At 46.8% G+C, this 27,113-nt stretch overlaps 1 protein-coding gene across 2 annotated transcripts in view; it reads right to left on the reverse strand.

Moving 5' to 3' along the window:
• The window catches only part of GALNT12 (polypeptide N-acetylgalactosaminyltransferase 12), a 170,887-nt gene that overhangs the window by 66,648 nt on the left and 77,126 nt on the right, over positions 1-27,113 (reverse strand). For both annotated transcript variants that reach the window (XM_083188368.1, XM_083188367.1), the window contains exons 2-4: positions 24,679-24,848; positions 20,235-20,424; positions 15,960-16,145 (exon numbers count right to left, since the gene is read on the reverse strand). In XM_083188368.1, coding sequence (XP_083044494.1) covers positions 15,960-16,145; positions 20,235-20,424; positions 24,679-24,848 — 546 coding nt within the window. The remainder of the gene's footprint in view (positions 1-15,959; positions 16,146-20,234; positions 20,425-24,678; positions 24,849-27,113) is intronic.

Below are 27,113 nucleotides of genomic sequence, written 5' to 3' on the forward strand. Positions count from 1 at the left end.
AGTGGTTAATTTAGAGATGTGGCCAAACGTCTGGTCTGGGAGCAGTACTGCACCAGAGCAGCTTGCCAGTATATATCAGCCTCTATCCTTTCGGCGTAGGAGCCTGTGGGGGAGGGAAGCAGTGAGGGTGTATTGACTCTTTACCAGAGCCGCTGCTTACCGGAGTTGCCGGGGGTGGGTGCGACAATGATGCAAGTGAGCGGTTGCCTGGGGGCAGTAGTGCGCCAAGCACATCTCTGCACGAAGCGCCGCTGTCGATCAGTCTCCGGTGGTGTCAGTAGGGGGGTGAGGCGCAGGAAGGGTGTCCAGGAGTTAGTCGGTCCCTGTTCTGTGAGCAGCAGCCGCTAACACCAGGGAGAGCGGCAGCGTATTCTCCGGCGTGACTGTTGCAGGTCAGATACTGTAGACCGCGGGCGACATCAGCACCATAACTTGAGGGGTTCTCTCGCTTTGTCAGTCGGGGCTACTGCTAGGGTGTAGCAGAGCCTCCGAAGAGGGATTCTGTGGGGTAGAGAGGCTAAGAAGCCTTGTAAAGTGACTTGATCAGTCGGGCTGGGGCAGAGCATTGGAGCTGGCTGCTACTCCATTGCACCCGGAACCGAAAGTCGATCCATACCCATTTAAAAATGGGGTAAAATACCCCCAGGCCAATGTTTAGGACTACTGTTATTTTAGAAGCAGTTATTGATGCACATATCACACACTGAAAGCAAAGTTTCACACATCTTTGTCACTCACAGACAGGGGCTTAACTAACTATTTAGCGCCCCCCCCCCCGCCGCACGTGGGGGGGCGCCCCCCCGCAGCACCTAACCTGCCCCCTCTTCTTACCCGTGGTCTGCGTCTCGCCCGGCTCTCTGTCGGGACCTTCCTGACGTCACGGTCCCGGACGGCTCCTGCTGCTACAATGAAAACGGACTCTTAGAAAATGGCTGCCCCCATACTGCAGACAGAAAACTGTCTGCAGTATGGGGGCAGCCATTTTCTAATTGTCAGTTTTCATTGCAGCAGGAGCCGGCCGGGACCGTGACGTCAGGAAGGTCCCGACAGAGAGCCGGGCGAGACGCAGACTGCGGGTAACTAAAGCCCCGCAGCCCCCCGGCGGCGCCCCCAATTTCTCTGCGCCCCCCCGCCACCGCGGGGGCTGCGGAGCTATAGTTACGCCACTGCTCACAGACGTGTCATATTGGATTATATTCTCCAATAAAAAAAAATTAGCACCACTAATTTTTTCTTCTTTATATACTTTTAGGACTTTTTAGTAAATCTGAGATAAATATAGGCTAACTTTTAGCAGAAATATAGAGAGCTGTGAAAAGGTACATAAACTTTCAACCACTACTGTCATTTAAAATTGCCATCACTTTTGTGGAAACACCTTTCTTATTAACTAGTTCAAACAGGCAAGTGGCAATCAAATTAAGAGAGATAATTTTGTCCCTACTGGAATGTCATGGTCATGTAGACCTTAGGTACATTTATGTGGTGGTGTACAGTTGCACTTCTGATTGCCCATATGTTTTCTGACTAGCAGCCACCACCACTGGTCTGTGCCTACAGTATGTGAGTTTAACTATAAATAATTTGATTGTTTCGGGATTACTAATCGAGGCTCCTAGGCAACATCTTCGGGGCAACTCAGGGTGCCTAGGCACACAGTTTGGGAACCACTAATCTAGGTTGTTTACTTCACCTATTGGTGAGATTAGGGAAATATATACAGTGAGGAATAAACATCCTTAAAAAGTAATTTTTACTTAACATCAATACTACTTACTAATTTAACCCTTAGAGTGCCAAGGTAATTTGTCAAAATAGGTGTGAAAATTGCTAAGCAAATATTTTCATTAATCATAATGATGTGTAATGTCTAACATGTAATGTGTAACATCTATAGGAAATATAATATTTTTCAAACAACATTTTTATGTGAATATAAGTGAGTGACGCTGGCATTTTTTAGCAGAATTTTGAGCCTCTCGTACAGATGTTGTGACTCAAAGGGTTAACTAATAAAATAAGTTAGGTTTTCTGGTCCTTGCAAGACTGTATAATATTAAATGTAGCAACATATGCATTACTTCCAAATATTTCTTATTTAGAATTCAGAAGAGAGATACCAAAAATATAAAGTGGCTTTGTCACACTGCACACTGAGTGTGACCATGTAACATTGGAGGTGTGCCACATCCCTTGTGGCCATACACATAATACCAACGCCAGGATACAATAGGATGGAATTCCAGAATGGGTCCAGTCATTTTACTTATCTTTGCCCTTTCTAACCTGCATTCTAACCCAAATCCTCATCACTAGGGCCTAGCCATACCCTACTTACCTCACAACCTAAGCCTAAAGCCCCCTTCACCCGTTTCATCACATGATCTCCATTAGTTCCTAAACCTTAAAGCCCAGCCCCCCCCCCCCCCCCCCCCCAGCCCACCCCGGCATACTTAAGACTCGGATGCTGGTAGTCGGTATTCTGGCATTGCCAACCACATAAACGTCAGTCTTGTGGTCGTAAGTTAGGATACTGGCATCTGCATTCCAACTGCTGGCACCCTGTACTCCAGGTTTGTCACTGCATTCACTTTAAAGTTAAACTCATTAAGGAAATTAATTTCAAGGTTTTAAATGTGAATTTAAATGAAGGAATAAATAAGATTGTAAAAAAAAAGAGAACATCACTAAAAGTTGAAAGATAGAGAATACCCAGTTGAGCCATCATTAAATATCTGCAAATGAAAATGGCGCCTACTGAAATTCATACAGACTTGCAAAACACATTAGGGGTATTTGCTCCACCATATAGTGCAGCAAAAAAGCAGTGCCATGAATTCAGATGTGGAAGCAGTCATGTAAAGATGGTGCCAGAAGTGGAAGAACTGTAGAAGTGAGGACTTCATGGCTGACCGATAACCGACCATTTGACATTTAGAAAGGTAACTGGCATCTCCTCTACCCAAATTAAATCCATATTTGACTAAATAAATTGAGGTTGCACAAGTTGTCATCAAGATGGGTTCTGAGAATGTTGACATCTGATTGAAAGGAAACGAGGCTGTATGTTGGGAGTATCTTTTGGCCACCTATCAGGCAAATCTAACCAGGTTTTGAAACAATGCTTGACAATGGATGAGTCATGGGTTCATCATTTTGATCCAGAGATAAAAAGAAAGAGCATACATTAGAAACAACACTCTACCTTGCCTCCACCAAAGAAATTCCAGGTTGAGCCATTGGTCTACAAAACCATGGCCTTGGTTTTTTGGAATCCAGATGGAATTAGGTTTGTTGATTATTTGGATCATGGAGCCACTATAAACTGTGGAAACTATACACAACAGATTCAAAAAGTCGGGGCAGTACAGATGGTGTAATGGTTAGCATTACTGCCTCACAGCACTGAGGTCATGGGTTCAATTCCCACCATGGCACTAACTGTGCAGAGTTTGTATATTCTCCCGATACTTGCGTGGGTTTCCTCTTGGTACTCCTGTTTCTTCCCACATTCCAAAAATATACTGGTAGGTTAATTGGCTCCTAACAAAATTAACCCTAGAATTTCTGTGTGCGTGTACATGTGGTAGGGAATATAGTTTGTACGCTCCACTGGGTCAGGGACTGATATGAATGTTCAAATATTCTCTGTAAAGTGCTGCAGAATATGTGTGCGCTATACAATTTATTTATTTATGAACAGTTTTTTATATAGTGCATACATATTATGCAGTGCTTTACAGAGTATAGTTGAACATTCACATCAGTCCCTGCCCCAGTGGAGCATACAATCTATGTTCCCTGACACATGTACATGCACACACAGACATTCTAGGGTTAATTTTGTTGGGAGCCAATTACCCTACCAGTATATTTTTGGCTTGTGGGAGGAAACCGGAATACCCGGAGGAAAACCATGCAAGTACTGGGAGAATATACAAACTCCACACAGTTAGAGCCATGGTGGGAATCGAACCCATGAATTCAGCGTTGTGAGGCAGTAATGCTAACCATTACACCATCCGTACTGTCCCATATAAGAAACTGATAATAAATAAATAATAAAGTTCACAAGGCAAATAAGGAGAAGAGGTGGGGGAAACAGACTTGGGGTCTTGTTCCACCAAGACAGCGCACCACCTTAAGTCACATTCCTATGGATGTAACTGAAGCTGCAGGATTCTAGTTGGTTTACCATCCCCCCAATTCACCAGACATTTCTGCTTAGCCATGACCTTCCTTGCCAAAGCTCAATGGTGGGAAGACTATTGCTTCTGATGATGATGATGGTGAGGTCATGACTGCTGTACAGGACTGGTTTGAGGACTTTTTTCTGAACGGAATCAAGAGGTTGGAGTATCAATGGAAGTAGTGTACTGAAGTAAATGGGCTATGTTGAAAAAAAATTATAGTTGAACTTCAATTTATCTGGTATTAATGGTCGGGGCACTGCCTTTTGGATCCACCAAAAATTAGTTTTACAATTAAGAAAATTCAGACAATATTCAAAGTAATTTTCAGTCAGTAAAAAGGGGATTTTTTGTAAGAACTTACCGTTCAAACCCCTTTCTCTGAGTCCATCCCGGTGACACAGCTAACCTTGGGATGTAGGAGGGTCCGCAGGAGCCAAGGCACCTCTACTGGAAAGCTTTCCTCTGGACGCAGGCTCCTCCCTTCTGCATCCCATCATGCCTCAGTTCAACTTGAAAAGCACATTAGGATACACAACTCAGTACAATGCCCGACATCTTATATGCACAATCATATAACCATAACATGACACACATGAACGTTATGACTTACTGAGCATAAGGGAGGGATCGCTGTGTCACCGGGATGGACTCAGAGAAAGGGGTTCGAATGGTAAGTTCTTACAAAAATCCCCTTTTCTCTTTTGTCAATCCCGGTGACACAGCTAACCTTGGAACGTTCACGAGCCAGTCCTTTGGGAGGGTACGCTCAGACCACCAGTTCTCATCACTGCCCGTCCGAATGAAGCATCCTCCAACGCAAACTCATGGAACCTGTAAAGGTAAAGGTGTGAACAGAGGACCAAGTGGCAGCCCTGCACAACTGCTCCGCTGTAGCCCCATGACGCACAGCCCAAGAGGAAGCAACTGACCTGGTGGTACAGTATGTGCATTCATTCGAGAAGGAACAGGTCTACCTACCCTGGTGTAAGCAAAGGCAATTACTGACCTTAACCACCTGGCAATAGTCTGCTTAGAAGCAGGCCATCCTCTCTTATGAACATCATACAAGACCAACAACAGATCTGTTTTGCAGATTTCCTTTACCCTTTCCACACAAAATTGCAGAGTGCGAACTACGTCCAACTTCCTTAATTTGTCCCAATTTTTTACCCCTTCTGGAGGGGAAAACACTGGGAGAACAATATCGTGGTTTAAATGAAAGGAAGAAACCACTTTGTTTGCAAAAACTTAGGTACAGTACTGTTCGAAGCAGAGCCCTATCTTCATGAAAAATAAAATGTGGATATTTACAGGACAAAGCTCCCAACTCCGATACACGTCTAGCCGAGGCAATGGCTAACAAAAAAGTCAATTTCCAAGAAACATATTTAAGGTCAGCCAACCTTAACGGTTCAAAAGGAGGATTCTGCAACACTGACAGAACCAACAATAAATCCCAAGGCGCCACCAGCTGCCTATGATGGAGGCTTTAACCTGGTAACACCCTGCAAAAAGGTCTGAACCTCGGGTAAAAAGGCTATCCTTTTCTGGAAGAAAATGGACAGAGCAGAAAGCTGTACTTTTAGAGACTGTAATCCCAAACCAGTTGAGAAACCATCCTGAAGGATATCTAACAATCTAGACACCTTGAACTGGAGGTGTGCACTTTCTGATGCTCTCACACCACCTGATGTAAATATTCCAGACTCGATGATAATTAGCAACAGAGACTGGTTTACAAGCCCTAAGCATAGTCTGGATCACTGCAATCAGACAATCCTTTCTTCTTTAGTAAGGAGGTCCTTGTCTTAAAAAGGTCCTGACGAAGAGGAAGGGGCCAAGATTCCACTGATAAACTCAAAATGTCCCAATACCCATGACCTCTTGCGCCAGTCTAGTGCAATCAGAATAGCCTGCACTTGTTGAGAACCTGACAATTGTTCCTGGATGCCATTAGATCCACTTCTGGTAACCCCCAGCGACTCACAATCTCCTGGAATACCTCTGAATGTAATGACCATTCCCCCTCCAGCAGGTCCTCCCTGCTGACGAAATCCACCTCTACATTCCGGATCCCTGGAATGAAGACAGCAGACAGAACCGGAATGTTGATTTCTGCCGAGCTGAAGATCCGCGAGACTTCCTGCATCACCATCCTGCTGCAAGTCGCGCCCTGATGATTCAGGTAAGGCACTGCCGTGGCGTTGTCCAACTGCACTCTGATCAGAAAGCCCTTCAGACAATCCTCGGCCTGTTGGAGAGTCTTCCAAACTGCTTGAAGTTCCAATATATTTATTGGTAGTCTGAATTCCTGTTTGGACCACAGGCCCTGCAACCGATGGTGAAGGGCAACCGCCCCCAACCCCTGAGACTGGCATCAGTCGTTATCACCACCCAGACCCAAGAGCGAAGTGACCGCCTCAGTTGCAATGTCTCTATGTCCGTCCATCAGAGTAAGGATTCCTTTGTCTCCTGAGAGAGAAGTAATCTTTCTTGTTTCATGGTTTTCACATTCCCTGACCAACAGGAAAGGATGTTCCATTGAAATGTTCTGGAATGAAACCTGGCAAACTGAAGTGTCGCGAAAGTCGCCACCATTTTGCAGAGGAGCTTCACCCCTTGCCAAACTGTAGGCCTTGATGCCTGCAGTATCAGTAATACCAGCTGACGGATGTCCCTTGCTTTGGACTCTGGTAGGAATATCCGGTGTAAATGGGTGTATAGGATTACTCCCAGAAACATCAATCTCTGTGAGGGAATTAAATTGGACTTGGGCATATTGAGCACCCATCCCATGTCCTGCAAGAACTGTGTCGCCACTGATAGATGTTCCTGTAATTTTTCCTTTGACTCTGCTTTGAATAGCAGAACGTCTAAGTAGGGGATAATCACTATCCCCCTCAACCTGAGTGACGCTGCCATGACAGCCATCACCTTTGTGAATACCCTTGGTGCTGTAGCCAGACCAAAGGGTAGGGCCTGGAACTGTAAATGGGTCTCCCCTATCGCAAAGCGAAGTAAGGACTGATGTTCTTTGCATTGGGGTATATGCAGATATGCATCCTGAATGTCCACAGATGCCAAAAATTCCCCTGCCTCTATGCTGCCAAGCATAGAGCACAGGGACTCCATGCGGAAGTGATAAACCCAAAGTTGTTGGTTTAAAGACTTTACATTTAGTATAGGTCTGACTGACCCATCTAGTTTGGGCACCAAGAAGAGGATTGAATAAAAACCTTTCTTGTGTTCCTCCTGAGGAACCGGGACCACAACCCCCTTCTCCATCAGAGCCAACGCTGCCCCTAAAAGGACCGTGTGTGAACTGGCTTCCCTTGGCAAAGGGGTTGGAAGAAATCTCTGTGGAGGATCCCCCCTAAGATTTATCCGATACCCTCTTGAGACAATTGAAAGGACCCAAGGGTCTGAGGTTGAAATATTCCACCTGTCCCGAAACTGCAGGAGGAGACCCCCCCACTCTGAGACCAGCACGGGGAGCCTCCACCCCATCATGCAGAGGATTTATCCTCTACTTTTGACACTTGCTTCTTACCAAAGGCCCCAAACCTGGATTTGGGGACTTTTCATTATCGGCAGGGAATCTACCTCTTCCCGCCTGTCCTTTGCTGGATGCTCCCCCTGGAAAGGAAGAGCGAAAAGCAGGCTTAAACACTCCAAACTTTGAGCCTGAAGCTTTTGCAGTGGTAGGAAGAAACATACTCTTTCCCCCTGTGGCTTGCTTTATGATAGACTGTTTCAGAACCAAAAAGCAGCTCCCCTTTAAATGCCAAAGTCTCAAGGGCTTTCTCTGATTTGCTGCCTGCATCCCAGGTCTTAAGCCAGAGGGCTCGCCTAGCAGACACCGATGTGGTGGATACCTTGGACGCCATCTTAGTGCCTTCTTCCCCCAGCCTATGTGATTTACTCTCTTGCACATCTGAGTTCTTCTGCTAGTATAAATGCCTCAGAATCAGGCCGCAGCTGATCTCCCAAAGCCTCAGCCCACTTAATCATAGCTTTCGCTACCCAAGCTGAGGCAATAATGGGGCGGAGTGTATAGCCCACTCCCTCAAAAACTGCTTTAAAGCAACCTTCCACTTTCTTGTCTACTGGGTCCTTAAAGGCTGCACCACCTTGGACCGGCAGCGCTGTAGCTTTTGATAATCTAGCCACAGGAGCATCTACCAACGGCACTTTCTCCCACAATTTCTCATGCTCCTCAGGCATGGGGTACATATTTGCAAACCTCTTGGACATAGTCACTTTTTATCAGGGACTTTCCAAGCTTCCCCTAACAAGGAGACCATACCTTCATCCGAAGGAAATGTCACAGATTCTCTACGCTTTCTCTTGAACAGACATTGAGCCTGCACCTTGTCCTCCTCCGACAAGGCTAATGCCTGTTTTATGGCCAGGATTAAATCCTCAATGCCCGGGACAGAAGCATCAGACTCTTCCCTTTGGTCATCTGCACAGACACCATCATCATTAGAATCTAAGGATAACAGAGGAGGTGTAGCTGAAGGCCGCCTGGAGGAAGGACTCTCAGGAGGTTTTGCAAACTTTTCCATAAGGGAATTCATCTTATGGATACCTTGTGCAGTGTCCTGTATGACCTACAATAACATGGGGTCCCCTTGCGACGGAGCAATGGATCCCATAGAAGTCTGGGAGGAAAACTAGGGCCAGGAGACTTAATTAAGTCATCCTTCTGCCTATTAAGCGCCTCAGCCAAGGCATTCACAGACCTCCCCAACGCAGCAGCCCACGCAGGTTCTTGTTGCTCAAACCTCTGGGCATGCGCATCACTGGGCACTCTTTCACAAGCAGAGCAAAGGTCCCCTTGATCCATCTGTTCACATGTTAATTTAACCCCGCAAATACTGCAGTCCAATAACATGCCCCGCTCCCCCCCCCCCACCACAGCAACATCATCATCATCATCACCTGTGTCAGTCATTTTAAGCCACGGTGCACAATGTCAGCAATGCATACAGTGTACTTATCTGTATGCTTGCTGTAAGTGACCTCAGCATCAGCAGGGATAGTGCTTTCCAGGAGAAACTGCACCCTGTGTACTTTGGAAGAAACAGCCAGGCTTCAGCTCTGCAGTATGGAGAGAAAATGGCGCCAGCACACAGAGTAGGAAGAGACCAAGTCCCTGCTTCAGCAGTGTAGGAAGCCAGAATTGGTGCCTTTCCCCCTTTAGCTGCTCCCACAAGTGTTTCTCCTCACCTCCAGTGCCTCCCCTTCACTGAGTTCACTTGGAGTCGTCCAGCTGTGCCGGACACCTGTAATAGACTTTGTCACGGCTAAAGGGCTGGATGGAGTCGTGTGGTGCACAGGAACCGGAGACGGACCAGGAGGAGTAGGATTGAAACGTGCAGGTTTAATAACGGATTTCATAAATGATAAACTTCACTCAAATACTTCTTTAAGTGACAGTTGGAATAAATTAAATAGAGTCCAGCACAATACTAATAACGGGCAGGGAAATCTGGAAACGTATACTTGGTGAGCCAGAGTACATAGATGAGGATCCGGAAGGAGGTTGATTTGATGACAGAAGAAATGGATCCGGATGACTGAAAGATGATGGAATGAATGAGTTGTATGAAGGAGGACAGCGGGAAGCTGTGCAGGGTAATTCTGGGACACAAGCAGGAACAAGCACTAGGTAGGACTTGCAGCATTGGTGTCAGGAGAAAACTTCCTTGTAGCAAGATGCAGGGAGCAAGGCACCAGAGTCAGGAGAGAAAGAGCCAGGATCCGGGAATCAGCTAGGAGTTGTGAATGACTCCAAAGACTCATTGCACTGACACTGAACAGCCTAGGCAGATCCCCCATATCCCCAGGGGATGGCTGCCATTGGCTGTCAGCACAGGATGAGGAGGGAACCTCCACTCTGGGCCAATCTGTCTCCTGCCCTCAACCAAGATGGCGACGCCGGCCTCCCGGCACACTACTGCTGCCATCCCTACCCAGAGCTGCCGCTACCCGCACACCGCAGACCGGAGCCTGCACACGCTAGCCGGCGGCGGGCGCGGACGGGTGAGTACTGTACCCGCCGCGCTCCGTCGCGGCTACGTGTGACAGTACCCCCCCTTTTCAGGGTGACCCCAGGGCGCCTATGGGCCTTGTGCGGATTTCTCTGGAGAAATTGCTTTACCAGTTTTGGAGCGTGCAAATCAATGGAATCCACCCAAGAGTTCTCTTCGGGACCAAACCCAACCCATTCCACCAGATACTGGGTACGAGAATTGCGGCAACGAGAGTCTATAATGCGTCTTACCTCGAATTCAGCCCCACTTTCGGAGTTAATCTTGGGCGGTTTGGGAATCTTCTTTTGATAAGAGTTCAACCTTAAAGGCTTGAGGAGGGACACATGGAAGGAATTCGAAATCCTTAGGGAAGGAGGAAGTTGAAGTCTATAAGCGACAGGATTAATGACTTGGATGATAGGGTATGGCCCAATGAACCGGGGAGCCAGCTTCATAGAGGGCAGACGGAGGCGTATATGGCGGGTAGACAGCCATACCCGGTCTCCGACTTTCAATCTGGGCGCTGCCCTTCTTTTCCTGTCTGCCATCCTCTTGTATCGGGCGGAAGATTTAAGAAGAGCGGTGTGGACATCCGACCAGATTTTAGCAAAGCGTTGTAATGAAGTGGTTGCTGCAGGAACTTCGGAAGAGGATAATTCTGAGAAATCCGGAGATCGTGGATGTTTGCCGAATACTGTAAAGAAGGGGGTGGTTCCGGAGGAAGAGTGATAGGAGTTGTTATGCATATATTCTGCCCACGGGAGAAGATCCACCCAGTCATCTTGGGAAGACGAGACAAACAGTCGGATAAAGGCCTCCAAGTCTTGATTCACCCGTTCTGTCTGGCCGTTGGTCTGGGGATGAAAGGCAGTGGAAAACTTGAGTTTGACCTGTACCGCGGCACAGAGAGCTCTCCAGAACTTTGCAACGAACTGTACTCCGCGGTCGGATACAATCTCTTTGGGCAGTCCGTGAAGTTTAAAAATGGTTGAGATGAATAGCTGAGCCAGTACTGGAGCAGAGGGGAGACCTTTTAGTGGGAAAAAATGGACCATTTTCGAGAATCGGTCGACCACTACCCAAATTGCGGTATGACCTTTTGAGGGAGGTAGTTCGCAAATGAAGTCCATTGACAGATGGGTCCATGGTTCTGTGGGAATGGTTAGAGGGCGGAGAGGGCCAGCGGGAGTTGTTCTGGGCACTTTATGCTGAGCACATCTTACACAAGAGGCAACGAAGTTGGTTACGTCGTGGCGGATGGTTGGCCACCAATAAGAACGTGACAGTAACATCAAGGTCTTTTGTGCTCCTGCGTGCCCTGCGAAGCGGGAAGAATGTGCCCATGACAATATTTTCTTGCGAAGTTCGGGGGGAACGAACGTTTTACCTGGAGGAGGAGATGGCTGTACGGTTACTTGGGCGAAGACCAGCGGATCGAGGATTGGACGAGGAGGTGTCTCTAGGTCAGAGGTCGTCTCAAAGGAGCGGGATAGAGCGTCTGCCTTAGTATTCGTGGTTCCAGGTCGGAATTTAATTTGGAAATCAAAGCGTTCAAAAAACATGGCCCAACGGGCTTGGCGGGCAGTAAGGCACTGAGCCTGTTTAAGAAAGGACAGATTTTTGTGGTCTGAATACACGGTGATCTTATGTCGTGCCCCCTCCAGAAGGTATCGCCACTCCTCTAACGCAGTTTTGACTGCAAGCAACTCCTGTTCCCCGATGGGGTAATTCTTCTCTGCTGGGAGGAATTTTTTGGAGAGGAAGGCACAAGGGTGTAATTCTTGATCCTCACCTTTTTGTGACAAGATGGCCCCGATCCCTTCCGAGGATGCGTCCACCTCGAGAATGAAGGGCCTGTCGAGGTCTGGTTGGAGGAGGATTGGTGCCGTCATGAATGCTCTCTTAAACTGCTGGAAGGCAGAGGATGCTTCTGGCGACCATCGGCTTGGATCAGCTCCCTTGCAAGTGAGAGCAGTGAGGGGAGCAGCGATAGTAGAGAAGTTCCGGATAAATCGCCGGTAATAGTTTGAGAACCCTAGGAATCTCTGAATTCCTTTGAGTGTTGTGGGGGCTGCCCAGTCTTGGATGGCTCTCACCTTCTCTGGGTCCATTTCTATCCCAGTGGCGGAGAGAATGTGACCCAAGAATGGAATGGACGTGACCTCAAAAACGCACTTTTCCAACTTGCAGAACAGTTGATTTTGGCGAAGATGTCGTAGGACTTCGGACACTGTCTGTCTGTGAAGTTGGAGATTTGGAGAGAAGATGAGTATATCGTCTAGATAGACTACGATGGAGTGGTACAGCAAGTCCCGAAAGATATCATTTACAAACTGTTGGAAGACAGCGGGGGCGTTACAAAGGCCGAAGGGCATCACCAGGTATTCATAGTGGCCGTCGCGCGTGTTAAAAGCCGTCTTCCACTCGTCACCTGGACGGATCCGGATCAAATTGTAGGCCCCTCGCAGGTCCAATTTAGTAAAGATTGCTGCCCCTCTGATCTTGTCGAATAGTTCTGCGATAAGGGGTAAGGGATAGCGGTTTTTAATGGTGATGTCGTTCAGGCCCCTATAGTCGATACATGGCCGAAGACCGCCATCTTTCTTTTTCACAAAGAAAAACCCGGCCCCGGCCGGAGAAGTAGATGGTCGAATGAAACCTTTGTTTAAGTTCTCTTGAATGTACGAGGACATGGCCTCAGTCTCAGGTAGCGACAGGGGATAGATGCGGCCACGAGGAGGGAATTTCCCGGCCACCAGCTCTATCGGGCAGTCCCAAGGACGGTGAGGAGGCAGGGTGTCGGCACCACCTTTACTGAATACATCTGTAAATGAACGATATGGTGCGGGTATCGACAAGGGTGGAGCTGAAGAGGATGAAGGACAGTTACCCTCACGTTGTGGATGGGTCTGGTAGACCGGAAGGATCTGAGGAATGCAAGTAGACTGGCAATCTGTTCCCCAGGCCTTGACCTCCATATTGGTCCAATCGATGTGTGGGTTATGTTTGGAGAGCCAGGGAAGGCCCAGGACCATTTGGTGTGAGGACTGTGGAAGAATGAAGAATTCGAGGGTCTCTTGATGTAGAGCTCCTATGAGCAGTGTCACCGGGGTGGTCTGATGGGTGATTTGTCCACTACGAATTCGACTCCCATCCACTGCAGTGAGGACCAGCGAGTGATCCAGGGGTTGCACAGGCAGGGCATGTTGGGTAACAAAAGAAGAAGAAAGGAAGTTTCCCGCTGCTCCAGAGTCCAATAGGGCCTGAACTCTTTTTCTCCCTTGGGGACACACAAGGGTAACCGGAATGGTGGAATCAGAAGAAGAGGGAGATGGAAGCAAGACTCCTAATCGGACCTCCCTCGGGGAGATTAGGAGCGGTCGTTTCCCGGCCGCAGCGGGCAGGAAGCCAATAAGTGAGCTGAGGAGCCACAGTACATGCATAGATTCTCTCGCCGTCTTCGGGACTTCTCTTCGAGAGAGAGACGGGAGCGGTTGATTTGCATGGGCTCATCTGTTGACACCGCAGGAGGCGGGGTTGGTTTGGAGGCTGGTGCGACATTGGAAGGAAATCGAGGGCGAAGGCGATCAGAGCGATTCCTCTCAAGTTGGCGTTCTTGGAGTCGCAGATCGACTTTGTTACATAATGAAATGAGTTCAGCCAGGGTGGAAGGAGAATCGCGAGTTGCTAACTCGTCCTTGATGCGCCCGGCTAGGCCGTTCCAGAAGGCAGAAACGAGAGCCTCTTCGTTCCATCTGAGTTCGGAAGCCAGGGTTTGAAATTGTACGACATATTGTCCCACTGGGCGGCTGCCCTGACGAATCCTTAGGATCTCCGTGGCTGCGGAGGACACTCTGCCAGGCTCGTCGAAGATGCGACGGAAGGAGGCCACAAATTCTTCATAGTTATTGGGGATGGGATCCGCACGCTCCCAAAGGGGGGACACCCACTCCAGGGCTGGACCCGCCAGTAGGGACACGATGTAAGCCACCCGAGTCTTGGGAGAGGGGAAATTGGAAGGCTGGAGGGTAAAATGGACGTCACATTGATTCAGGAATCCTCGACACCCCCTCGGGGACCCGTCATATTTACTGGGGGTTGACAGGTGTAGCTGGTGAGGAGCAGCTGGCCCAGGGGGAGCAGCAGGGGCCGAAGCTCCGGAGGTTGGTGCTGCTGAAACTGAGGGAGCCGCCTGAGGTGATGACAAGGTCTGGAGAAATTGAGCCACTTGACGCTGGGTAGTCTCTACTTGTTCCAATCGAGCCATGATGCCTTGAAGAACATCCGTCATGGAGGCCTGTGCTTCACCCGATTCCATCGGGTCAGTGCAAACTGTCACGGCTAAAGGGCTGGATGGAGTCGTGTGGTGCACAGGAACCGGAGACGGACCAGGAGGAGTAGGATTGAAACGTGCAGGTTTAATAACGGATTTCATAAATGATAAACTTCACTCAAATACTTCTTTAAGTGACAGTTGGAATAAATTAAATAGAGTCCAGCACAATACTAATAACGGGCAGGGAAATCTGGAAACGTATACTTGGTGAGCCAGAGTACATAGATGAGGATCCGGAAGGAGGTTGATTTGATGACAGAAGAAATGGATCCGGATGACTGAAAGATGATGGAATGAATGAGTTGTATGAAGGAGGACAGCGGGAAGCTGTGCAGGGTAATTCTGGGACACAAGCAGGAACAAGCACTAGGTAGGACTTGCAGCATTGGTGTCAGGAGAAAACTTCCTTGTAGCAAGATGCAGGGAGCAAGGCACCAGAGTCAGGAGAGAAAGAGCCAGGATCCGGGAATCAGCTAGGAGTTGTGAATGACTCCAAAGACTCATTGCACTGACACTGAACAGCCTAGGCAGATCCCCCATATCCCCAGGGGATGGCTGCCATTGGCTGTCAGCACAGGATGAGGAGGGAACCTCCACTCTGGGCCAATCTGTCTCCTGCCCTCAACCAAGATGGCGACGCCGGCCTCCCGGCACACTACTGCTGCCATCCCTACCCAGAGCTGCCGCTACCCGCACACCGCAGACCGGAGCCTGCACACGCTAGCCGGCGGCGGGCGCGGACGGGTGAGTACTGTACCCGCCGCGCTCCGTCGCGGCTACGTGTGACAGACTTCACCTCCTTAGTGGGATTTCAGTCTATAAACCCTTCCAAGATGGCGCCCGCCATCGCGGGAGGTCCTTCCCCCACGATCCCCTTCTAAGCAAGGAGCCGGTTCCGGACGCTCCGAGGGCCCAGGCAAACCTCAGCCAGGCTGAGGTTAAGTGCTGTGCAGTGGGTGCAGACAGCCCACCCCTGCACACAGAGCGCTGACAGGATGCGCTTCTGTCAGCCTCTGCTGCGCTCTCAGTGTGCAGCGCTTCTGTCAGAAGCAGCACACTGGAGAAAAACCTGCATTAAAACACTAAGTTAATAAAACAATAAAAAACCTAGCTATTCTAGTCAAAAATCCAGGAAAAAAAGCCAGCTGCAGTAGCAGCCGATCAGCATAGCGCCCACTCCTGTGGGCACCTAAAACGAACTGGGCCATGATAGGATGCAGAAGGGAGGAGTCTGCGTCCAGAGGAAAGCTTTCCAGCATAGATGCCTTGGCATCTATGCGTCCTGTGGACGCTCCTACATCCCAAGGTTAGCTGTGTCACCGGGATGGACGAAAGAGAAAAACATACTGTAATGTGATGCCCATATTCCAAAGCGATAAATATTGTACAGACCTTATGACATCAATAGGAGAGCGCCTGCGCTTTTGCTCTTTCTCTGGGACTACATGCCAAGTGAAGACAAGTCTCCAATCAAATCCTCCAATCTGAGGCTCTCCAGCATTGCCCAAATACTCAAATGTAAGCCAATCAATTACATCAATCACTGGGCAAACCACAGCAGTTTCTTTTTCCCGGATCCTGTGGGGGGGAGAGGGGGAATGGTATGATGCTTAGTAACACTCATAATACATATTTCACTTGTGTTACAAAACAGGACAAAACATCTACCTCTATAATATTCAGCTGTGAAAAGCATAGCCTTTAACACAGAATCAGGTCAAACTAATATGTTTGTTTAGATTTAACCATCCAAACCACTTTAAGATGGGGAGCAACATTGCTCTTGTACATTTTAGCAATAAATTTATTTATACCTAATTAGAACCTAAATTTTGCAGATTTTAATCATATTTTTATCTACTCATATCCAAAGTAGTGTAAATGATTCTTACTCTATCTGTGAGTTTAAGTCAATCCAATCAGGAAACTTTTAAACCAAATGATTCCTTCCTGACAAAGCCAACACAAAGATAATTTATTGAAGGTCATTTCAGCTCTGGTCATGTTGGGTGTGGTATAAGAGTAAAGGTCTCCATGTAGACAGTGAGAATATAGACAATTAATTTACCCTACCAATAGCCAAACAATAATCCTCATATTAAGACAGTACACATGCATAATGTGAAATGTCAACATGTTGAATGAATGCATGTTGACATTCTTCCCATTAGCCATCCACCTACTGAACAACTGCGTCCAAGCAAGCGAAATCCTGAACTCTGCCCGTTAAAATAAAATAAACTCTTAGCTACCTGTCCACTAAAAACGTACCTTAAGGATTGAAATGCTTATAATGCATGCAGCCCCCCCTTTCTTCTCGTTCTCATACTGGTGCTGCTGTGTTGTCCACAAAACATTCCGAGTGCACACAAGTATACATGGCGAATAAAGTTGATTCTGATTCTCATTCTGATTCTAAATATTAACACACTGAACCATTTAAAATGACAGTGTCAACATTCTAAATGTTGAGAATGTGACTATATGTCATTATGTAAAGCATCTAGTTCTATAGTCATCCTCAGCCTAATTAATCTCCCTACATCTAATAGTACCCTCACCTCTTGCCAGAAGACAGAATGGTGTATATTGTGATAGAAGCACTCTAAATATGTTTGTCCCAGGTTTTTGTTCATGTATTTTAAGGTTTGTGGGCCAGATTCTCTAAGCTTCAAAAGTGATAAAATGGAGAGTGATAAACAGCCAACCAATCAGCTCCTGTCTGACATTTTTCAAACACAGTCAGTGACATGGCAGGTAGTAGCGGATTGGCTGGCTGTTTATCACTCTCCATTGTATCACTTTTGAAGCTTAGAGAATCTCGCCCTCTATCTGCTAAACAAACTTGAGTTTAAGCTTTTAGTAACATTTGAATATGGGTCCTGGGGGTATGGGTGAGAGAAAAGGAAGGCTCCACTCAAAGCCCACATCGTATTTCTAGGTCTGCACTTTTAAGAGGAAGATATAAGATGTTTCAGGGCTTGGTCTGTTATAAAGACAATTTCTGATTTTTTGAAAAAGCCGCCCTATGTGCAGTGAATCGTGTTATAAAGGACCATTGTGCCACCCAGGACCCCCTTTCTGACTAGATTCTGTGACCCGGAATCGATATACGGAGGTTGTCCACCAGCAGTGAAGTTTCAACAGCCTGGCCGGCAAGCATGCCAGCGGCCTGGGCCGGGCATAAGGACATAGAGAATGGTAAAACACCACTCAGTTTGATTCTTCTGCAATACGGAGCGGAACATATCGCGACCAGCGGCATCTCTTTAGCCATGCAAGCTTCCATATTGCGGGGAGCTGCAGACCACAGTCACAGACGGCTCAGATCGGGACTGAGGGCCTGATTCTGATCTACTCAGTAAGCTGTGAAGCTCGCAGCTTACTGACCAGTTGTGGCACTGCCGTATCTCCTCGCAACTATGCGAGGGGATGTGTTATGAAAACACATCCCCTCGCACGTGCCTGCAGCAGGAGAAATCATTTGATGGTTGGCAAAGGCGCCTGTACAGAAGCCCTGGACATGCACATATGAGAATATGCGCATGCGCACAGGCTTCCCTTCGGTCCCCCATGGGGGGGGATCGATTGAACCAGAATCAGGTCCTGAATCTGACACCCTCGTTCAGTGTACCCTCACCTATACTGGTGCATGGAAATAATCAGGTATATTAAAGGATACCTGTGTGCATTCAAATATAACAAATAATTGCCTGCTAATTATCTATCTCTAGGACTCAATAGAATCTAAGGAACACATTAAGTAAAGGTGATACTGTGCATGTTAATATGTTTTATTTTATTCTATTCAATACCCCAGGAGCATACTTGCCTACCCTCCCGGAATGGCCGGGAATGTGGGTAAGTCTCCCGCTTTTTGATCACAGCCACGGCTCCCGCCCTTGCCCATGGTATAAAATGCAGATTTTCGCGGGTCTGCGGGAGGGGGCGCGGCTAAAATGACGCAAATCGCATCATTTTGCGTCATTTTAGCCCCCTCCCCCCATCCACAGACCCGCGATTTAATGTGGCTGCTTCTCGTGGGGGCGGGGCTATGTGATGACAGCATCGCCCGCCCCCAAAACTTCGCCTCTTCCCGCCCCCCATTCACTCCTCTCCGGGCTTCTCCCGGAGAGGAGTTTTTAAAAGTCGACAAGTATGCCCGGGAGGTTTCTTTATTTAATTGTGCATATGATCTATTGTGTATAATAAATTGTGTGAACTTTATTATAAATAGTTTCTTATATATTATGGTACTTGTTTCCTAGCACGGCCACAATCGCGGGCATCGGGTGTAATTTTTAGTGGTCTGCGACGCGACCGACGCGATGCCCCCGATTTTCCCATTGAAATGCATTATAAAAAGTCAAAATCGTGTCGGTCGCGTCGTATGCGGCTAAAAAAGGCTTAAATGGTCCAGACGCGATGCCCCCGATTTCCCCATAGGGAACAGTGTTAAATGCCTCAATTTAGTCGCGATGCCCCGCGATTTCCCATAGGAATCAATGTTAAATGGCTCAATTTCACAAAATCATCATAGGGACCTATGGTAAATGGGCCAGAAACCCCCCAAAACACCCCTGAACAGTGAAATGTCACCCCAAAAGTAGCTGACGCCACCCCACGATCAACGCGAACCCGAAGCGTAGCGAGCCCGCGAGGGGTGGCGGTACTCGTCCTCCGACCTTTTCATACCCCCACTATCCACGTCGGCGTGGAGTTGAGAATAGAATAGTGTGGAGAGCGCAGCGCGCCACCGAGCCCGAAGCGTGGCGAGCATAGCGAGCCCCGCGAGGGGACGCGGATACCTTCACAGGTAAACGCGTCCCTTCGCGGGCTTCACAGATATCCGCGTCCCCTCGCGGGGCTCGCCGCGCTTCGGGCTCGGTGGCTCCCTGCGCTCGCCACACTATTCTATTCTCAACTCCACGCCGACGTGGATAGTGGGGGAATGAAAAGGTCGGAGGACGCGTACCGCTGCGCTCGCCACGCTTCGGGTTCGCGTTGATCGTGGGGTGGCGTCAACTACTTTTGGGGGGACATTTCACTGTTCAGGGGTGTTTTTTGGCTTTTCTGGCCCATTTACCTTTGGTCCCTATGATGATTTGGGTAATTAACATTGATTCCTATGGGAAATCGGGGGCATCGCGGCTAAATTGAGGCATTTAACATTGTTCCCTATTGTTCCCGATTTTTCCTCACGATGCCCACGATCAAGATCGTTGTGGCCGTGCTAGGAAACAAGTACCTATATTATGAAGTGCCACACAGTTTGAGTGTTTTCTTGACTACTTTAAAGACATCGATTTTCTACTGTGCATATGCCTTAAGAAAGGAAATCTATAATTGTTTAATTAGTACCCAGATGGGATAGGATTTATTTTTAGGTTTTGTATGGCACAATATAAATTGCTACGTATATATTGCAAGAAAACCGTTGAATGGGGGTGCTATATTCCCGGCTGCTGTGTGTTTGCAGGTGCCCACCTAACTCCACAAGAGGGCACTCCTACTCTGATCTCCTCACAATATTTCTATTTTACAATTTGAAAACATGGTGACAATAGAAATAGAACAGTTAATAATCTTGATATTTAGTCCATCTTAAAATGAATGTAATAAAAGCTGCCTGTATGTTCCTTAATATACAAAACTTAATTGCTATACCTTTCCATTAGCGGCTCCAGCCATCCCTCATGGCACTCACAATGGCAATCAAGGAAAGTTAAAACTTCTCCTGTAGCTATGGAAGCACCAAGCAGACGAGCTCGTACTAGACCTTCTCTCTTGTTTGCACGAATTAGCCGTACCTTCTTTAAACCAGAGATATACTTTTCCAAACGCTCTTTCAGGTGTTCTATAAGCACAGCAACAGAACAGAACTGTTACAAGAATAGCGGTGATTATGAATAATGTATTCTACTTAACATGCATGTAACATACAACTTAAAGTTACCTTTCTAAACAGGTTTTACTAGTAAACATTAAATTAGGTCTTGCACATATATACATTTGTTCAATCTAGTATCCTGCACATTAAAAAACATGTGTAGTTTCTCTTTCCTGTCTGATCTGTATCTCTATGCTGGTGCGATTTCGCACATATCGTACTTTTTTTCCCCCCGGAATGCGCATATTTAATGAAATGCGAATTCCGGGCAAAAAAGTGCGATAAAGTGCGATTTTTAGTCATAAAAATGGGCGAATTTGTGTTAAAAAAATAAAAAAAATTTTTTTTAAATGGCGCAAGGTCCCCCCCTCCTGTGCATAACCAGCCCTGGGCTCATTGAGCCGGACCTGGTTCCAAAAATGTCATACTGTATAGTTTCCGGATGTCAAATTAATGTGTTTTTATTTTATTTTTTAACATTCTTTTTACAGGTGGCCCATTAATGCCCCGCATGCTGGGACTTGTGGTTCACCTGTAAAAAGCAATGTTTTGTATGGGTGATGTAACTGTATCAGCCCATGGACGCCGGTGAGAGCCCCGGGCTTCAGCCCTGGACAGGTGAAGCCTGGTGGCAACCCTTTATTGGGGGGGGTCCCCCCTCCCCCAGGTACCCGTCCAGGGCTGACCAGCCATGGTGAGCACGATATGACCGGGGGACCTTATGTAAAAAGTGTCCCCCGGCTGTGGCATGACACTGCAGGCTGTTGAAGCCCGATGCTGGTTCCAAAATACGGGGGACCCTCAGTTTTTTTGTCCCCCGTATTTTTGGAACCAGGACTGGTCCAAGAGTCCGGGGCTGGTTTCAGAAATACGGGGGACCCCTACACTTTTTGTCCCCCGTATTTTTGGAACCAGGTCCGGCTCAATGAACCCGCTCATTATGCTCAGGACATTTTTTTTTTTAAACTTAAACTTTAACTCATATTTTATCATAGAACCATGCACAAACGCCCGTTTTTTGTGTGAAAATATCGCCCCAAAAAATGTCAGCCTATTTAATGTCAACCAAGGTTTGAGAAGATGCACGGTGTTAGAATGAACACTATGGCCCTTATTCTGGTCGGTGCGGCCGGAGCTGAATATGCGGCCAGGACCGTGCGTCCTAAACCCCGCCTTTCGTACGGATCGCTCACTCCGTCCGAATGCGGTAATCCGCCGACCGCACGGAGCACGAGTGAATTTCTTACAGATACACCTCCTCCATCTCTTGGAACCTCCCCCATCATTCGATGGTCGCAGAACATCGAATGCAGGACGAGTGGTCCGCCAGCTTCCGCAACCTCAGACCACACGGGCATTTCTCCGTGCAAAAGCAGGGATCTGGGCGGGCAGCTGACATCCAGCAATGTCATATGTCCGCCCCCTACACGTGCGTCACGGCCGCATTACCATACGTACGCCCAGCGTTTTCATGGGAACGCCCATGAAACGCGCCCCGCGTTTCATGGGCATATGTATGGGCATATGTATAGCCCCGTATGCATATGGTAATGAGCCCAAACAGCCCTTCACCCCCCTCTCCACCCCCTGTTCGTTGTGTACACATTTCATGCGGAATTTGGCCGTGCATTCCGCTCGCACATGCGCAGAGACGCCTCTGCACATGCGCAGACACAAAACATCGGCGGCACAAACGCACGCGGATATTACCGCACCAACCAGAATAAGGGCCTATGTACTGCAGATTCATGTTCGAATAATCAAGAAATGTTAAAAAAGAACAAAATAACATGTACAGTAGTGTGAAAATATAGAAACAACCAGATTAAGGGGCCTATGAGTATAGGTAACGCAAAGAGAAAAAAAGGGTCTATGTACTAAGATTTGGAGATAGAAAGTGGATATAAAGTACTGCCCATTCCACCCGCAACTGTCATGTTACAGGCTGTGTTTGAAAAAAAAAAAAAGACAGGAGCTTGTTGGTTGGTACTATGGTGTAGATGTAGGGTTAGTCAGTATGTGGGATAAGTGGTTTTAGCATGTTATGTGCACTGATACAATTTCTTCCCCATGTATCAATGTGGCGATGCGTGCTATATGACAGGGGTGCTATGCAAAAAAGGGAGATTTGGCCATAGACCTTACTGGGGAAATTTCCGATAGGTGGCCTCACAGGTGCTTCGGCCTGTCAGTTGGTGACTTTTTATGATCTGGCCCTACCCAGAATAACGTCAAGTACACTTCCTGTCTCCTATACAAAACAACCTTTGCTGTTTCACAGAGCAGAGAATCTGACACTGCAAATACTCATTTAAGGTAGGCACCCATCTATATTCATTATGAAATCTGTTACAGGGACATGAGTAGGTGATATCTGGGGGGGGGGGGTTACCATTTCTGGTGTGTTTCTGGGATCCACTGGGGAATGGTGGCAACATTTGTTATATTCAGGGGATTATGGTAATGAGTTATCTGTTTAATGGAGGTTTGGGGGATGGTGTCTCCGTAGGGGGTATTAGTTGAAATGTGGAGGTTTGTGGTTTGTCACAGCAGCTTAAATGTCTAAGGCCACTGGACTGCCAATATTGAAACAAACGGCGTCCACACAGGTATAATGATGTAATAATCTTGCCTATTTTGGTGTTGGTTCTGCCTACATTTGATTTTTTTGCGGCCCATGAGTTCCCAATCCGCCCCTGTATGCATCCTTGTCATTATCAGCCCTATCTGTCAAGGTGCATACTGTACACATGGTGCACTTTGAGACTCTGATTTTGACTATATAGTCAAAATCGGTAGAAAAGCTAGCACAAATCAGCGTGCATACAGCCTGCAATGCCAATGCTCACCACCCTGTGATTGCCATTACAAGGGGAAAAAATAGACTGTGCAGCAAGCCAATTTTGACTATATTGTATACAGTTTAGTGTTCTAGAATAGTCAAAATCAGCCCATAGTTGAAATCTCTAATAAATATAGTCAAGGTTGTATGGTTCTGGGCTCCAGGGTGTACAAGAGCAATCACATAGTCAATATCGTACATCAATATCATGTGCACTATATTAAGATAATGGCTAATGTAATGTAAGAACACACCTGCAGCTATCAATTTTTGTACAATCTGTGTCACTATAGTGCATTTATTTCTACGTAATAAGCCTTGGAGAGAGATAAAGTGGATGGAGAATAAATACTAGCTATTGAGCCTGTTACAGGCCGTGTTTGAAAAAATGACAGGAGATGGTTGGTAGGTACTTTCTCTCTCTCTCTCAAATTCTTAGTATATAAACACTTTCTCTCAAATGTATAGGCAAAGACAGGCTAATGCACAGTTTTGGGCATTATCTAAAAGGTCTCTAAGGAGAATATAGAAGTCACATTTTTGTAAACACTATTCTACTTCACTATAACCCAGCATTTCCTTTACCTGTTTTTGTAAGTGCAAGATGCATGTGCTGAAGGTATCTGTAGGCCCCACATCATCAGGTAAGGTGTTTATTGAATACCAAATTGTGAAATATCTACATTACACATGGAAAATGAATAGGGAATTTGTTCCAAACTTGCCTATCATGAAATTCGGGTGTGGTATAACACACTGACATCAGAATCCCGACAGCGGGGCGGAGCGCAACGAAGACCCTTGCGGGCTAGCTGTGCTTACCACACTGCAAGCACAGTGGCTCACTACGCTCGCCACCTATTTTATTCTTCCTCTATGGGGGTCGTGGACAACCACGAGGTAGAATAGCCGCTGCCGTCTGTAGGGCTTTTAGCAGTCGGCATTCCGACGTTTGTGTAATGACTGTCAGAATCCCGACTGCCAGTCAGTCATCCAGCACCCTGAAAGGTGTACAAGCATACTGCATGCCTCTGGACCTCCCGGCATCCACTCACCTCATCCAGTCAAAGTACACGCAATTTGTGGCTCTTCGGGGAGGGGCAAAGCTAAATTTATGTAAATTATGACATTTTAATACCACCCCCTCCATAGACTCGCAAATAGTACCATTTTTTTGTAATGGGGCAGGGATAAGTGACATCATGTTCCATCCCCTGTATAAATATTATACTGCTTGTGACTGAATGAAGAAATAGGTAAAATTGGAACTTGTCGCATATGCATAACCAATTAAGAAAGGATTCATAAGTTTTTTTTATTGTATTTTCATATGAAGAAAATGAGACATTTGAAAACCCCACTGCCTGAGCATCTTTTACCTTTATCACTATAATCATCTACAAGGATTATTTCCTCCAGGAGGAGGTCTGGAGAGGTTTCCAGGACACTGTGGACTGTTCGCAGGAGTGTTGACCAGGCTTCATTGTAAAATGCAATGACCACAGACGTTTTGGGTAACTTGTAGTAGTCATATTTCACAGTTTTACACCTGTAACGAGAACAATAGTTTAAAGAACAGTCATTTAAATATTCCAGATTACTTTTGTTAGGATTCCTCGCCTGATGATTTTAATTTGGGAAATAATTTTTTCATGGTCACAGCTAGTTATGTTAAGTCTTCGACATGATGTAACAATAAAAAAAGTGTCACTACAAAAGACAAAAGAAGATAAATTCAAAAGACAAGACACATAGGTATACAGAAGTATACTGACAGATTCTTGCCATAAAAGTACATAAATAAAAAATTGTCAGATAGTAAAAAAAGTAAGGAACAAGAACATTTGCACCAGGAGAATAGGTGGGCCATTATATATTTCTCAACTAAAACCAAAATGTGTAATGATAAAAAATTGTTTCTATTCTTTTGTTCCGGGAGTCGCTATGGAACACATGTAGCAACGCAAATTTTTTTCCCAAACAGGACACAACATTTAACAGGAATCGGCGTAGCAAAATGGAATGCATACTGAAACGCAAAATAGCATACAACTTCTGCTTTTGACGATGTGATAAAGCATAACAGAGAGCCATGCCAGCCGTAGTGGAAAGCACCGTGGGCGTAAAATTACGGATAGGATATAAGGCATTGTGAGACAATTCAGCAAAGCTTTTTTTTTTTATGAATCTTAGTTTTTAGCCCCTATACACTGCGCCAAATCCCTTAAAATATGCACCTATTAAAAGGAAAGTTAAATACACGTATCCAGTTAGGCTTAGGATGGATTTAAATAATTAATAATCAAATTTAAAGCAGTGGTATTAGCCACCAATCACGTATAAGAAGGAAGCGATGTAATGAAGTAAAGATCTATATAAAGGCCATCAAGGCAGCCCACCCACATATACCATTTGGCACTCACAGAGGAAAGCTATATATATTGGTATAATATGGCAACTTGATTTAATCTCTGGTTATGTGAATATGATCTGTAGTTTTGCTTTAGTATAGTTCAGGGGTTCCCAATCTTTTTCTAATCACGGCACCCTAGAGCAGGGGTGGCCAAACCGGTCCTCGAGATCTACCAACGGTCCACATTTTCCAGGTTACCTAGCTGCTGCACAGCTGTAATCATTACTAACGGTCACATTTTAAAACATGCTGCATTCATTCCTACTATAGACCCACAGGTTGCCTGGAAAACATTCACCGTTGGTAGATCTTGAGGACAGGTTTGACCACCCCTGCCCTAGAGTATCAGAATTTTTCCAAGGCACCCCTAGGCCCCCCCCCCCCCCCCCAAAAAAAAAAAATATATATATATAATCAAATTAAGTAGACTGTGTTTATATGTGCTTCTTAGGTTCAGTTATGTAGTAAAGAGCAGGATTTGGTTCTGATTGTACACATTTTATGATTGGCAGCCACCAGCACTGGTTTTGTCCAGAAATAATTGATTGGTACTTGTGGAGTATCACGGCTCCCATCGTATGCCATATGTAGTGGCATACGATGGCATACGATGTGATGCGATGTTTTACCGATTTTTGCTCAAAAATCGTATGCCATCGCATGCCATATGTAGTGGCATACGATGGCATACGATGCGATACGATGTTTTACCGATTTTTGAGCATTTTAGCTCAAAAATCGTATGCAATCGCATCGGATGCCATACGATGGCATCCGATGCGATGCGATGGCACCCGATTTTGCACAGAAATGCATCAGAATGCATTGCAATGTGTATTAAAGTAGTGAAATGCCCCCAAATGCCATTTTTCATAGTGCACCACCCCCACTATCAACGTCAACCCGAAGCGTGGCGAGCGCAGCGAGCCCGCGAGGGGCGGCGGTACGCGTCCTACGACCTTTTCATACCCCCACTATCCACGTCGGCGTGGAGTTGAGAATAGAATAGTGTGGCGAGCGCAGCGAGCCACCGTGCCCGAAGCGTGGCGAGCGCAGCGAGCCCCGCGAGGGGACGCGGATACCTGTGAAGCCCGCGAGGGGATGCGTATAGCTGTGATGGTATCCGCGTGCGCTCGCCACGCTTCGGGCTCGGTGGCTCGCTGCGCTCGCCACACTATTCTATTCTCAACTCCACGCCGACGTGGATAGTGGGGGTATGAAAAGGTCGTAGGACGCGTACCGCCGCACCTCGTGGGCTCGCTGCGCTCGCCACGCTTCGGGTTGACGTTGATAGTGGGGGGTGGTGCACTATGGGGGCATTTCACAAGTTTAATACACATTTCAATGCATTCTGATGCATTTCAGTGCAAAATCGGGTGCGATCGCATCGCATGCGATGCG

This window comes from Crinia signifera, chromosome 5 (genome assembly GCF_055691185.1).
Source record: "Crinia signifera chromosome 5, ASM5569118v1, whole genome shotgun sequence".
Lineage (NCBI taxonomy): Eukaryota > Metazoa > Chordata > Amphibia > Anura > Myobatrachidae > Crinia > Crinia signifera.